A 13,770-nucleotide genomic window follows, 5' to 3' on the forward strand; every position below is an offset into this window, starting at 1 on the left:
TCTGGACTGCATTCATCAGTTAAGTCTCTCGACAAGTTGTCAACTCACACACTGGTGACGGATGCAATCATGCAATGGCAAATTTGGCCTTTTACTCTTAAAAATATATTGAACTGCCCTTAGTTTTTTTTCTTTAAATGATGATAATATGTAAAATTATAACTTCCACTAGATTTCTCCAACCCCATTATAATTGTTAGTGCTTGTCACCTGTAGCAAATTACACAAGAATAAATCCTTACTTTTTATTTAAATTTATACGTATCTTTAGGACAGTCTTTTAAAAATAACTGGTCATTAAAATTGTCTCTTAAAAAGTTTGAAATGTCTCTTTTAAAGATTTTCTTATAATTATTTTTTTAAAATTTTTTCCAGCTTTATTCCTCCAAAAAGATTAATAAAAAAGGCATTTTAAATCTCCTATAGAAAATCAAGCTAGCTAGGATTGTCTGTACTTCAATTGGAGCTGTTAATTAAGATGGTTAATGATATCTTATGGCCAGCATTAAGCTCGAGCAAGATCAGAAGTCTAGCACCTACACAGATACTCATCCAGCGTCCTTAGTTTTTGTTAAATTTACGTTTGAATGATCGTAAATATACACTTAAATTCAACGATGTTAGTCATAATTTCTGTATTAAATATAAGTTTAGAAGAACGTGTTTCCAACCATATAGACAAAATTCAATTCTAAAATTTTTCACACAACTAAAATCAATGCATTATTATTAATATGATGAGTTCAAGATGATACTAATCAAAGCATCCGACACTGAACCCTGCATACAACCAAACAAGAGAACGTACTCAGACCGAAGCATAAAGCTTTGGAACAAAAGAAAACCACTTGAAACCACAGCTGCATTTAAGAGGCAAATATGGGCACTTGGGAAGCCAACGCCAAGTTCTCCTCAAAACACTGTAATACAACATCTCTGGCCACGTGTAGCAGCAAACGCATACCATTCCATCGTGCCAAAAGCAATAAACGTGCTCATAGTTATGATAACAAACGGACACAAATTTTCGACACATCATCTCTGGCAACCTTTGCATTTCAACCCAATCCCCTTCTCCACCCATTTCCCACAACTTGATGCTCCTTGATATTCCATTGTCCCCAACCCCACCAAGTAAATACAACTTACCCTCTCCATCACTCGTCAATCTCACAAAAGTGAGTTCGTTTGGTAATTCACCGACGAGTCTCTCCCACTTTCCACTCTCCAAGTCAAAACGTACCACAGAAAACGGTTCTGGGGTGGTGAAATACAAACCCCCATCAAAGAAAGTGCCTCGTTGGTGATAATTGTCGCTGAGAACGGCACTGAAACCCTCAAAACGACGCCAAGAAAGTACTTTGGAGTCATAAACAAAAGCACTATTTGAAGCTGACTCTGAACAAAGAAGCACTATGTTATACCCAACAGGGGTAGTAACAAGAGTGAGATGGCCCAAGTGAAGAGAGGGAATTGGGTATTCGATCTTTCTAGACGACTTAACAAAGAGGTTGCAGACAAGAAAGGAAGAAGAACTGGGATCGGAGAGACAAAAGAGGCCACCGGAGGAAGAGAGAAGAGTGGAGGAAGAAGAGCAGTGAAGGGAGGGAGAAAAGTTCCGCCAAGAGCAAAGCTGGGAATCGTAGAGAGGGAAGTGATGGGGATACTGAGGGTGAGAGAGTAAGAGAAAGGAAGAGAAGGGTGAAGAAGAAGAGTGTTTGGAGATGAAGGAGGGAGAGAAGAGGAGAGAGGTGAAGGCCTTGCAAGTGGGTCTAAGATTCAACAAAGTCTTGAGAGGGAGCAACAACAGTATGTGTTCCATAACATCAGGAGGTAGTTTGCTCCAAATTCTGGGATCCATTGCGGAACAGTCCTTCATCGGAGTTCCAAATACCATGTCTTTGGTCTGCTGTTATAAAGGGAGCAGGTTTGCCCACTTGCCCCTAGGGCCAATGTGGCACGAACGTTGACCAAAGATAAAATATAATCTTGGGAACGAACCCACCTTTATATTTATATTTTTATTTTAATTAGATTATAACCCAGAAGCTATAGGTGATTAAAAATATAAGATATTTTAAATTCCATTATTAGAAAACTAACTTCTGATTAAAAATTAATTTTATTTTTATAACAGTAATATATATAAGAAAAAAAAATTTATACTAATATAAATCTAAAAACTTTTTTATCTAAATATTTTATTTAACTTACACCGTTATAATTTATTGCAAACACTGGTGGAGATTCTATTTTCATTCTTTTACGAGAAGCTTATTAAAAAAAAATTCTTTTAAGCTGTCCCATGATGGGGATCTAAAAGTGGAAGCCTTTATATATCATAATATTACATTAATTTAAAAGATTGATGCCAAAATTCCTTACAATTACAAATTCACCATGTATAATTCTTAGAATTGGTGACTCATTGTTCGAAAGTAAATTAGCAACAGGTAAAAATAAATGTCATGACAGCAAATCCCTTTGAGGCATAGTTCACTAAAAGCGAAAATGAATGGGATGACCCAGAATATGTTGTTATCAAGGCTTGAGATTAGAAGTGAAATCAATTTGCGTAATGCTAGATGAACATCGTTACACAATTATTGTATTTGTAACTTATATGTAGCTGTATAAATTATTCATACGCCCTGCATTAAAGCAAATATGTAAGGTAACATACATCCAAATCCTTCAAAACAAAATTCACTTCCGGAATGAAATAACCTTTACAGACATTATCCTATTCTTGATACTGTAGAGAATGTTGGTATGAAGAGGGCTGATTGGGCATTCGATAAATACTATGTATGGATATATCAGTTTAATCCTCCTAACCCACGAGGACCGAAAGAAAAAGGAAAAAACACACATGAAAGTCTCTGCTCATCCATAGTAGATTGTAATCGGTCAGTTGGATGAACCATGTTTCCAAAAGGAGCGGAGAAATGCCAATAGACGAGAGGTTATGCACTATCACCACGCACCTCATTAAACTTTAACCCTGCAGAATATTATGTTTCATTTGTAGACACAAGTCAAAAATGGTCACTGAACAGATGCCGAAGGGTGGTATATTGGCAAGTGAGATATGTGTGTTGATTTGCATGTGCTTAATAACCACCGAGTCCAGAGAAATGCTTCTTCATGGCTCGGTCCTTCTGGTAATAATTTCTGCCTCCTCCCCTCCCTCTCCCTCTCCCTCTTCCCCTATGATTTGAGATATGCTCCTTCCCACCCCCCTCAGCATCATCAGATTGTTTCTCCTGCTGCTGCTGCTGAGGTGAAATTTGTTTACCCCATTCCTTCCTTCCCCTGCCTCTAGAATTACCCGAAATTCCTCTCCCTTCTGTTTCAGTAACCTGGAATTGGTTATCATCCTCGTTGTAGGAATCTGTCAACTTCTTTACCGCACCGAGAGGAAGGTTGCCACCACGTCCCAGGCCATGTATTAATTCTTTCTGAGCTTGAGTAATTAGGGAAGCTTCATCAGAGTTTGCCACTGCAATTGCACCAGTCACTTTGTAGCTGTAATTCTTACCATCCTTGACATAGTACTGTGGCTTTTTCCTTGAACCCCATTTTGAATTAGTGGCATGGGCATTTTGGCCCGAGTTTCCAGCCTCAGTTGCCCACGAACTCCCAAACTTTGCATTTATTTCATCACGCAATATCTCATTTTCTTCTACTCCAGAGTCTGCTACGCTTAGACCCAAGTCATCAAATGAGTCATCATACTCATCTTCATATTCATATTGTAAAAGCAAAGCAGTTTTTGATATATCTTTCTCGCCCTTCTTATCCAGAATACTGAGATCCGGCAAATCAGCTTTAGTTTTCCTCACAAATTTTCCTAGTGAAGCAGAGGATGACATAGGCGGTCCCTCTGTCTGTTGCTTACCAATAACAACTTCTGTATTTGAGGATGGTGATGTAGAATCAATTAATTTGCCTTTTCCTTTGTCATTCCTCCCCACAGAGGTAGACTTGGCTAGTGGCACTGTCTCTAGTGAAGTGTCCAGGCGCTGCAGATCTTCATGAAGGGTTCCCTCTAAAATTCTTTGAATAACCTCTTCAGGATTCTGATCATAAACATCAAGACACGCAGCTAAAAACCCTTTACCATAATCAGGGAACAGGTCCCTAATTTGACTGATTTTTGACTCAGAAATTGCAGCATCTTCATCCATCTGCAATGTTTTGTTCGGCACAGGGGTTATTGCAGAATATGGCACCTTATAAATCTCTTGTGGAGAACACAAAATCCCATTTATATATTGAAACTGCTCCTCATCAACAAATACCCATCCTGCATCAGAACAACCGGATTAGAAAAAGGAGAGTAAGCATATGCTAAATGCAATTTAAAAAATGTAATTTTTAAAAACACAATTATGAAGGATCAGAGAGAGCTGATTCCACCTTATATCTAAATGGGGAAAGATGGTTTAGCCGTCTAAAAAACTTTGCTGGATCAAGCTTTTTTCCAAAAACCACACTAAGCCGTGCAATTTATGCAACAAACATGCAAGTGATTCATACTACTGTACATATAAGATCATTACCATTATGCTTTAATCTTTCAATCTTGCTTAGTATATTGAAATTTCTTTCAACAGCTTGAAGAAATGTTTCCTTCTGATGCCTTTCCAGAATATGTAATGATATTGAATCGATCTCTCTAAATGTTTGAACCAGAATATCTGCTCTGATGACGGGGTCCTCTACATTGGCAGGAAACATTTTTGTGGCAGCTGGAAAAGGGATCCCATCTTTGAACACTTCATCACTTAGATAGCACAAGTGCAATAATTGCCATCCTAACTTCACCAATCTCATTCTTAACATCTTCAAACTTACTAAGATATTAGACACTGTTCCATCTTGTTTGTCAGCAAGAATGACACAGAATCCCTTATGCAAGGATGGAATTAGTGAATCATATAATCTGGCAAGGAGGCTCAGCAGTTCTTCATTCCCATAACTATTATACAGAACGAAAAAACATCAAATCTTTCAAGAAAAACTTACAGTAGTCAAGCTTAATCACAGATTCTATTTTGATATATTAGTCAACACAAATATTTAATGCATGATAGCCTAAATGGAATGTTTGACAAGTCTTATTTACCATGGACATTTATTGCACTCAGCCTTTACTCAGCACAGAACACTAAGATTCAGTGGAAAAAGATACCTCATTTCAACTGGACAAGAGAAGAAAATAGCTGCTGGTTTGTATGCACTAACAAAAGCATCCATCGATACAATTGCATCATTTATGAAGTCCATCACCTGTCACAAAAACAGATGGTATCCATAAAATGTTTCATATGTCAAAGAACAAGATAAATCGTGGCTCAACATTTTTCAATGTGAATAAACTAAATGCTACATGTTTCCAAGAAATTATGGCAGAGCCAATACACATTTCCCTGGCTTGCCATTTGCTACAACCAAATTCTACTTCAATAGCATTGAAGTATGGGCAGTAATTGTCTACAAAAAATCTCAGCGTGTCAAAACAGGGTTTTATATGAGATAGGGAAAATATTATCAATAATTGATATGCTGTCAACACTACATTCAAAGTTTTCTGTAGCTATTCATGTATAATGCCTAGGCTTAGCTGGATTATGCCTGAGCTGTGTCTGAGATTGGCTGGAGTAACAGTAACTCCACATGCAAGTCAAGGTTAACAAATGGCTGAGAGTAGTGCCCAGCTATATAATGGGGAGCATCTGGTTGGAAAACAATGGGTGGTCATTCTAGAATCTAGATAAAGCTGCACTCAATTGCTGAATAGCAGATGTTCTCTAGTGTTCCCTCTTGATACTTTTCCAATAAATGGATCATTAGCTACGGGGAATGTTAATTCATTCAACTTTCTTTGTGGAACTAAGCCACTCAGTTATCCCAGGCTGTAGCAAGTCACAAACTTCTAGATGCAAAATTTTAACATTTTCATATCTGCTTTTATCACCCCATAAAAGAAGATTGGTTACAACTTACAACTCATTTTCAAAGAGGGGGAAAACAATAAACTAATAAAGCAACTCACCTCCAGCAGATCAGCTTGAAGAAAAGCAGCACTATGATTATCGGGATTTCCAGAAGAAAATAAAACCTGTACATAATCCCAAAAAGGTAAAGTTATCACTTTTCATAGCAATTTTTTCCTTTATACTACCATTATGTACATAAATTTTCTATTAAGATTTAGACATTCAATCAATTATAAATAATTTTCTGAACAGAATTTCTATGCATTAATTCATTTTGAATAAATCATATAATTTATGGAAAGGAGAGAAATAAGGTCATCAGGCACATTATAGGTCTCTAGGATGTTCAAAGGGAACAAAAAAGAAAAGTGAACAGGAGTCATTCTTAGATAAAATATTATTCTAACAAAAAGAAAAATTGATAATTTAAATTTGAAGACCAAAAGATATATATTCTGTACATACATGCAAACAATACAGAAACAGTGATCTATGCATATTTTTATAAACAAGTTTCTCTTAACTGAACGCATATCACCTAACAGAACTTAGAACAATAGCTGACAGAACTCTTGTTAAGTAAAAATACTATCTGCCACAGTTCTGATTTCCTTTTCCTTCCCTTTCTTTGTGCATCAAACTTGTGTTGATAGTCTAAATTTTAACAATGAAAACATGAATCTATCTTGCATAGTATAAATAAATAAGAGCTGACTATTCTTCCAACTGAACGCCAAAAAAAGAAATTGTGGTTGGCCTCTCTATTTTAATATCCTTATGAATTGTATCACAAACATACAAATATGAAAAATACATTTCATTTCCATTATTCTGCAAATAATATTAAAATAACAGCACCTAAACAAATAAAAGAAAAGGATTGAAATATTGATAAAGTAACTTTTCACAAGTCTTGTAACGTTATTGTTTGTTTGTTGGACTTCAAAATTAAACTTCACAATTTACCAAATAATATGATTCATGATATAATATATGCTAGTGATAACAAGAATAAACTAAATTAATATTCTCAAACTAACTTAACTAATTAACCAAAAGACAGTATAAAAACTCAAAGCAGAAGAGAACTGAGAATATAATTAAATTTATGATATATCACATTTACAGTTAGTCAAATTACAAGAATACCTCCAATGATGAACTACAACGTTCATGCATTGTGTTGACAATTCCTAGAAAATGGGATATTACTGAAGTCAGACTATTATGGATCCAAGGCTGAGCATCCAAAGAATTTCCAACCTGAGACATGAGAAAGAGAGAAAAGCAAGGCAGGCAAGTTAAATGCACAGAAGGAAGCACTTCAACCCACAACAAAGTTTTACATAAAACAACCAGTAAACCACTTAGATTGAGATGGCTATATGAACATAAAATGAATATGGGTGAAATGCAGAGTGTTATAAAACTGGATTAACATTCTTCTATATTTTTTTGACCAATATAGTAACAAGACCTTCTTAAGAAAGTACAACTCTAGTAAACTGAAAAATTCACAAAGATGAAGAGTAAAATGAAACAGAGAGAGCAACAGAATAAAGCAGGCTGATATAATTCATAAGAAAGCAGAAGAGAGAACATCAAATACTCTCACGTATCCCATTTCACAATCAACAAGGAAGCTTCCCCGATTTAAAACATCTTAATGAACATCATCTAATTTTTGTGAAACTAAAACAAAGATACAAACTTGCATCAAAGACAGATGTGGTAAAATAGCAAAAATAGAATCTAACTTGTTGCTTAAGGCTTTGTTTGGGGGAGAGAGAAGGAAAGGGTTTGAAAGATAAAGGAGGAGGAAGGGAGTTTAATACAAAACTCCCCAAATTGGGGGAACCTACAAATATGGATTATGAGGCTTTTGGAGGGGTTTATAAACCCTCCCTTCTCTCATCTAAATATTCCCAAACATGAATAAACATTACATAAGCCTTCCCCTTCCCTTTCCTCCCCTCTCCCCGCTCCCCCCAAAAAAATAAAGCCCAAAGGATTATTAGTTGTTATAGATTTTGGGAATGGAGAATAGTAGACTGAGTAAAGTGTAGTTGGCTGAGGTGGGGTAGCAGGGGATGCTGGCAACCAGTGGGGGTAATGGATTTGGAAAATGCTGGAGATCGGGCTCGAGCTCATGAGCATATATAAGAGAAGCAGAGACCTGCAGTTTGGTCCTTCTCATTTTCTTGTGAGAGAAACAGAGTAAACCTCATGTCCTAAACCTAATGTTTCAAATAAAGACTGACATCCCAGAACATAAGTTTATCCTCAAATAAAAACAAGGGTAAAGAGGGGACTTTCCCTCTTTCAACCATAGCAGCTGAGATGGCTGTGATTTTAGGGGATGGTGGATGCTATTTGTGGCCACAACTCCTGCAACACAAAAATGCTCTGGCCACTGCACACTGCTCTGCCACTATAGCATGCTATTGATGGGGTAGGGAAAATTAATATAAAGGTGTTCTCTAATCTGAACATATAAAATTGTCAAGGAATATCCTTCACTTCCTAGATAATGCTTCTTCTTAGAAGCTACATTATTGAAACTAACGATGCCTAAAGCAATATAAAAGTGTTTGTTGGTACTTGGTACACACAGCAATTAAGGGATACTAACTTATTGATTAAACATTCTTACCAGTGATCTTGTTAGTTCTTCATTTTCATGATAGTATATGGCACATATGTCTAACAATTTTGGCAATTCAAGCAACTTCTTCTCCTGCAAAAGAACTACAGGCAAAATTAGTGAACAACAGTGAATAACAACACATAATACAAAATATGAGGTAATTGTCAAGCATAAATCCGTTGTTGGAAATCATTTTCCCAAAGGTTACATCAATAAATGTGTGATCTTTTATTATTATACCAAGAAAGCAAGCAAGCCACACAGACACATTTTTCAAAAATCAATAACCACCTTTACCGGTGACTGATACGTTTTATTGACTACAAGCCAATTAGTTCTTACATATCCATAACGTTACAGAACATGTAGAAAAACTTAGTTCCGATGAACGTCCAATGCCTGTGTGTACAAAGATGGACATATGAAGCCCACACGTGCATGCATCGGACAGTCTGTAACGCATTTGCAGGTAAGAAGTAAGAAAAAACAACAAAATACGTAGTGTTGAGTCAAACAAAAACCATGATTTGTAAGCTCAACAAAATTTTATTCCTTATCCATATCCAAGAAAAGGATGAGGGAGATCCCACCTCCATGGTCTCTCAAACTGAGTGTATCGGCAGGCCGAGCACCAGGGTCTTTATTGGAAGACCTGAAAGACAAGTGCATTAAAAACCAGAGCATTTTGAAATCAGAGTATTCCAATCATCAGAAACTTACATGCGATACAACAGCATGAAAACGCGGCGACTCAAATCGCGCTCTCCAACAATAACACCTGCAACAATCCCTTTAACCCCACGATGAGGGAAATCATACCACCTGCTCCTAAACTGTAAGAAGCTATCCAGAAATTCATGCAGAGAGGTATCAGTGGCCACTGCAAACACAAACAACAAAATGTGAAGCCACCAAACATTCCAAACACAGCAGTACACTATACACAGACTTTAAGCAACAATAAAGGCTTGGCTATTGAACATAAAATTAACACGCCAAATAACTGAAAGAGATGGTTGAATATCATGATGAAGCAATGGAAAGGATTCAAAAAATTAATTAGAGAAGATCGGAAGTACCTTGTTTCCAGAATTCCTTGGGTTTGAGTTTGAGGAGGCGAGATAAGTGTGAATTCAAGAGATCGACAACTGTCTGAGATTCAAGAGGATCCAATCCTCCATCCTCGGCGCCGAGACCAGCAGCCACAGCCTCGTCTTGTGGCAAGTATTTAACGAAATTTCCATAGCCTCTGTTGGTAGTGCTAACAGAAGCAGAAGCAGATTGTTGTCTTTCTCTAAGAGAGGTAGAGAGGGTTGGGGTTTGATTGGGATTTTTAGGGACGAATTTTTTGTGGGGTTTTGGGAAACCCTTGTTATTGTTGTCTTGCCTACCTTGACCAGATCGATTGGACATTTGTATCAGTCTCTTGCGATACTGAGTTGGTGAAGTTTGGAGTAGACAACTCCTCGATTGAAATGCACAACACACTCACAGGGTCACAGGGGCTTCCAAATCGAGAACAGGGTAGTAATAACCTTTTAACTTACCCGTAAATTATTATTATAGTTTCTCACTTGTTGTATTGAATAATTTGTTAAAATTATACTAATATATGAAAATAATATTTAAATTTTTTTAAGTATATTATTTATTTTATTATTAAAATTAATAGTTATGATTATTTTACATATATAAGAGTATAAAATACTCTCTTATTTTCTAGAATACTAAAGAATTTATCTTCTCACATTTCAAGCATTTTTCATTTTAATTTTGATTTTACAAAATTTTTCTTTAATTTCTCATTTTATAAAATAATATTTATTTTAATGAAATTAATTAATTTAAAATAAAATATTTATACAGTTAAGAATTAAAATTATAAACATTTATAATTTGAGAAACTAAAATTGGTATCTTTTTTTTTTTCAAAGGTGAGATTAGTTGGGTAAAGTTTTGTAAAATAATTTTTTTAACATGTATTTAAAAGTATATGATAAAAAAATTATTAAAATTTATATGATTTATCATTATTAGTATATTTAATTTTATAAAATCTATTTATTTGTAACTTTTTTTAACTTAAAATAAAATTGTGTGTATACTAGTTTTTATAACAAAATATGTGAATAATAATACAAATAAAAAGAGAAAGAGAAAAGTATAAAAAAAATACAAAAAATGAATATAATTATTATTTCTTATCAAATTATAGCAAAAAGTCAAATTTGAATTTGATGATGAGAAAAAATTTTAATGGAAAGGAATAATCGTAACATCAATTTAAGAAGAGGAATAATTAAAACATCAATTCAGATAAAATATATAATGCTCTTTCAAAATTTTAAGTACCATAGTAAACACTGAGTTAAAAAGACTTCCACACCTAAACTTGAATCATTTTTAACTTTATTATAAAAAAATAAGTATTTATTTTTATTTTTATTCCTTACTTTTACACAAAATTTTGAATAAGAGAATTTAGGGAGAAAGAAAATAAAATAAAAGAGAATATAAATTTTAAATATAACTTTTAATTAAAAGATAAAAAAGGATTGAGAAAAATAAATTAAATAATGTAAAATTCATGTCAAAATAAAATACATTTACTTTGAAAAGAAAAAGAGGGAGAAGACGAGAAGTTTTATTTAAATGATCAAAGCACTCACTTTAATATTGTTTTATTATAAGATCAAAAATATCATTTAACATAATTACATGTGTTTCTTTTCATTTGTTTCCTATCCAATCAGATTAAGTATAGAACAAAACTTACTTTCCCTTTCTCTTCATGTTTTTTCTTATATCTATTTTTTTTTTCCCTCTTATTCTCTTTTTTCTTTAATTTCTTTCTTTTTTCTGTTTTTTCTCACATGCAAACAAAGGTATTGTCCAAATGCTAGGTTAGAAAAAACATGGTTCAATCTCACCTTTATTTGAAAAATCATATATCACAAGTTGGGAGAAAGCTTTTTCCCTTCTAGCTATTTATATGTTGTTTTTCTAAATCTGTTTTTTTTTCTCCAGCTATTTATACTTTGGGAGAAAGCTCAATTTATACATGCTTCAACTAATTGATTTCATTGACACATTTTGTAAGATTAACAGATACATGTCTTTTTTTCTCTTAATGAACCATCTAGAAATAGAAAATATCTTAACCTGAAAATTATATTCATGCTAAAATGCAATATAGAGAGATTAGGCAATTTATACCCTCTGTTTGGAACATTCAACCTTAGAATAACAACGATTCTTTTGAATCTAAATAATTTACAAATCCTATAAAAATGGGTAGGATTCCAAATCATGAGATTATACATTATATTCTGCAAATGAGTTGAAATTTTAAATTAAACATCACTCCAAAAAAAGTCTCATACAAGGATTTACATTAAAAGCTCATAGAGGTGGAGAAATCTTCCGGCTTAGATTGAGTCCAATGTCAAGTCCATTATAAGCAATCGGAGCGTACATCCATAAATCATCAGAGCTTAGAAGCTACAACAGAATAAAAAAAAAGGTTATTTGATTGTATAATAGATGTTGATCTTTGAGAAAGTAATGAGACAAATGTTCATGCGATCCATGTCTCCTGTTAGTACCTTGATCTGAAGCTGCAAAAATTTCACGTAATGAACTGCCTCTTCAAGCATTGTGCTTATATCAACCTGCATGATCACGTATATTAAATCTCTCGATACATCTCCAATACAGTTGGTATAATCCCTCACTCACCAACCCCCGTGAAAATGAAAGCAGTTACGCAAAAAATATATTACCTTTGTTCCATTGGGTACAAGATTTTGTAGAATTTTTAGTCTCTCATTGATTCGCTCTCTTCTTTTCTGCAAGATTAAAAAGGACATTTAAGTACCCAATACATAGTATAACATACAGTGCAACCACATAATGAAGAAGACATTTTCTTCTCAAAGCAATTGATTACCCTTGCATAAAGGCTCTGAGGATCTGTTGCTGTTCCCCTGCTGGCTCTTCTCTTACCATTTAAGTTTATAACAGTAGGTGATGATTTAGATGCCGAAGTAGCTCCTACACTATTTTCTTGAGAAGTGTTATCCTCCTCCGAAGCATAGCTACTAGAGCTATATCCATCTGAACCTACATTAGTCTCTTCTGCCTCGTTCCCTTTTCTATCAAGCTTCTGGTTCTTCATGGACCGTGCAGTCTTCATGCATCTTTGCACCTGAATTTAGAAACCACACACAAATTGTCACAAACTCCCAGCTCTATTGTCAAATTAATAGAATTTAAGATCATATAGATTATAGACAAAGCTTACCTCTTTCGAAATGCAAGGTTTTTTCTTACTATTCCCGCATGAGTTTGTTTTATCTTCTACCAATTCTGGCACATCAAGCATCCTTTTGTGCTTCGATAGCTTGGTGGGAAAAACATTAGGCTTGACTTGAGTCTGATCATAATTCTTTGATCTGTCACTTTTCTCTTCTTCATTTAAGTTGACATTCTCTTTCATTACGACGTCAGTGTGTAATTCTACAAATGAGCCTGGCCTTTTCTTATCCATCATGCAAAAACCAATAGATGTATTTGTATTTGCTAGCACATTATCCGGGTAATCAAAACAGTAATTTGTATGACCCGGATTGGCCACAAAGAGAGTATGATCACTACAATTCCTCCCGTGACTACCTTCTTGAGATAAATACTGAAAATTAGAGTTGTGAGAATCAAGAGAGTAAAACATGCTCTTAATTCCCCCAGCTTCATGAGTGGAGCAAAATTGCATTCCACTGTTCCCATCATCTTCCCCGAGCAATAGTGAGCTTTGACCAAGTAATTGTGGCAAGTCATAATGGTTTTCAATGGCAAACATTCTGCCATAGCATTCCCATTCTTCATCAGGGAAGGCTCCAAGAGTTTCCATTCTATTCTGCAATTTTAGAAGTCTAAGGCAAAAAAAAGGCTATTCTTTGGTCTAATACCACTACAAACAGAATCTAAATGGTACTTACTTGTTTATCTTCAGCAAAACCTAGAGACATATTTATACTCAGTCCCAGGGAAAAAATGTTAATATGAGGTTTGACTTCATTTGTAAATAACATTCTTTTTAATTTGTAATCATTGTCATGG

The 13,770-nt window shown here is 34.7% G+C and overlaps 3 protein-coding genes across 5 annotated transcripts; all 3 read right to left on the reverse strand.

Moving 5' to 3' along the window:
- Positions 1-710: 710 nt before the first annotated feature.
- LOC113866020 (F-box/kelch-repeat protein At5g43190-like) lies at positions 711-1,882 on the reverse strand. The gene has a single exon (XM_027500906.1). The coding sequence runs from the start codon at positions 1,877-1,879 to the stop codon at positions 809-811; it is 1,071 nt and encodes a 356-aa protein (XP_027356707.1). The 5' UTR covers positions 1,880-1,882; the 3' UTR covers positions 711-808.
- A 708-nt stretch (positions 1,883-2,590) lies between these two features.
- Positions 2,591-10,184, reverse strand: LOC113864654 (activating signal cointegrator 1 complex subunit 2). Of its 3 annotated transcripts, XM_027498624.1 has the most exons (10): positions 9,732-10,135; positions 9,373-9,532; positions 9,243-9,304; positions 8,995-9,104; positions 8,659-8,753; positions 7,155-7,268; positions 6,062-6,127; positions 5,198-5,295; positions 4,566-4,984; positions 2,617-4,309 (listed from the first exon to the last, which is right to left on the reverse strand). In XM_027498624.1, exons 4-10 carry the CDS (start codon positions 9,071-9,073, stop codon positions 3,114-3,116), a joined length of 2,067 nt encoding a protein of 688 aa, XP_027354425.1. In that variant the 5' UTR covers positions 9,074-9,104; positions 9,243-9,304; positions 9,373-9,532; positions 9,732-10,135; the 3' UTR covers positions 2,617-3,113. The 3 variants fall into 3 exon arrangements, with proteins under 3 accessions (XP_027354424.1, XP_027354425.1, XP_027354426.1); XM_027498623.1 differs by lacking the exon at positions 8,995-9,104 and having other exon boundaries at positions 2,591-4,309; positions 9,732-10,184; XM_027498625.1 differs by lacking the exons at positions 8,995-9,104; positions 9,373-9,532; positions 9,732-10,135 and having other exon boundaries at positions 8,659-8,742; positions 9,243-9,283.
- A 1,870-nt stretch (positions 10,185-12,054) lies between these two features.
- On the reverse strand, positions 12,055-13,561 carry LOC113866263 (transcription factor bHLH85-like). The gene is made up of 5 exons (XM_027501141.1): positions 12,956-13,561; positions 12,602-12,859; positions 12,435-12,500; positions 12,258-12,323; positions 12,055-12,153 (listed from the first exon to the last, which is right to left on the reverse strand). Exons 1-5 carry the CDS (start codon positions 13,559-13,561, stop codon positions 12,055-12,057), a joined length of 1,095 nt encoding a protein of 364 aa, XP_027356942.1.
- Positions 13,562-13,770: the final 209 nt, after the last annotated feature.

Source organism: Abrus precatorius, unplaced genomic scaffold (genome assembly GCF_003935025.1).
Source record: "Abrus precatorius isolate BTA unplaced genomic scaffold, Abrus_2018 Scaffold4, whole genome shotgun sequence".
NCBI classification, from domain to species: Eukaryota; Viridiplantae; Streptophyta; class Magnoliopsida; order Fabales; family Fabaceae; genus Abrus; species Abrus precatorius.

Coding starts and splice junctions, on each gene's coding strand:
- LOC113866020 (XM_027500906.1), bottom strand. CDS start 1,879: ATGAAGGACTGTTCCGCAATGGATCCCAGAATTTGGAGCAAACTACCT.
- LOC113864654 (XM_027498623.1), bottom strand. CDS start 10,065: ATGTCCAATCGATCTGGTCAAGGTAGGCAAGACAACAATAACAAGGGT. Junction 9,305..9,372: donor TTCATGCTGTTGTATCGCAT/GTAAGTTTCTGA, acceptor CTTGTCTTTCAG/GTCTTCCAATAAAGACCCTG. Junction 6,128..7,154: donor GTTGTAGTTCATCATTGGAG/GTATTCTTGTAA, acceptor GATTATGTACAG/GTTTTATTTTCTTCTGGAAA.
- LOC113866263 (XM_027501141.1), bottom strand. CDS start 13,561: ATGGAAACTCTTGGAGCCTTCCCTGATGAAGAATGGGAATGCTATGGC. Junction 12,324..12,434: donor TTGTACCCAATGGAACAAAG/GTAATATATTTT, acceptor GTGATCATGCAG/GTTGATATAAGCACAATGCT. Junction 12,154..12,257: donor TTTTGCAGCTTCAGATCAAG/GTACTAACAGGA, acceptor ATTCTGTTGTAG/CTTCTAAGCTCTGATGATTT.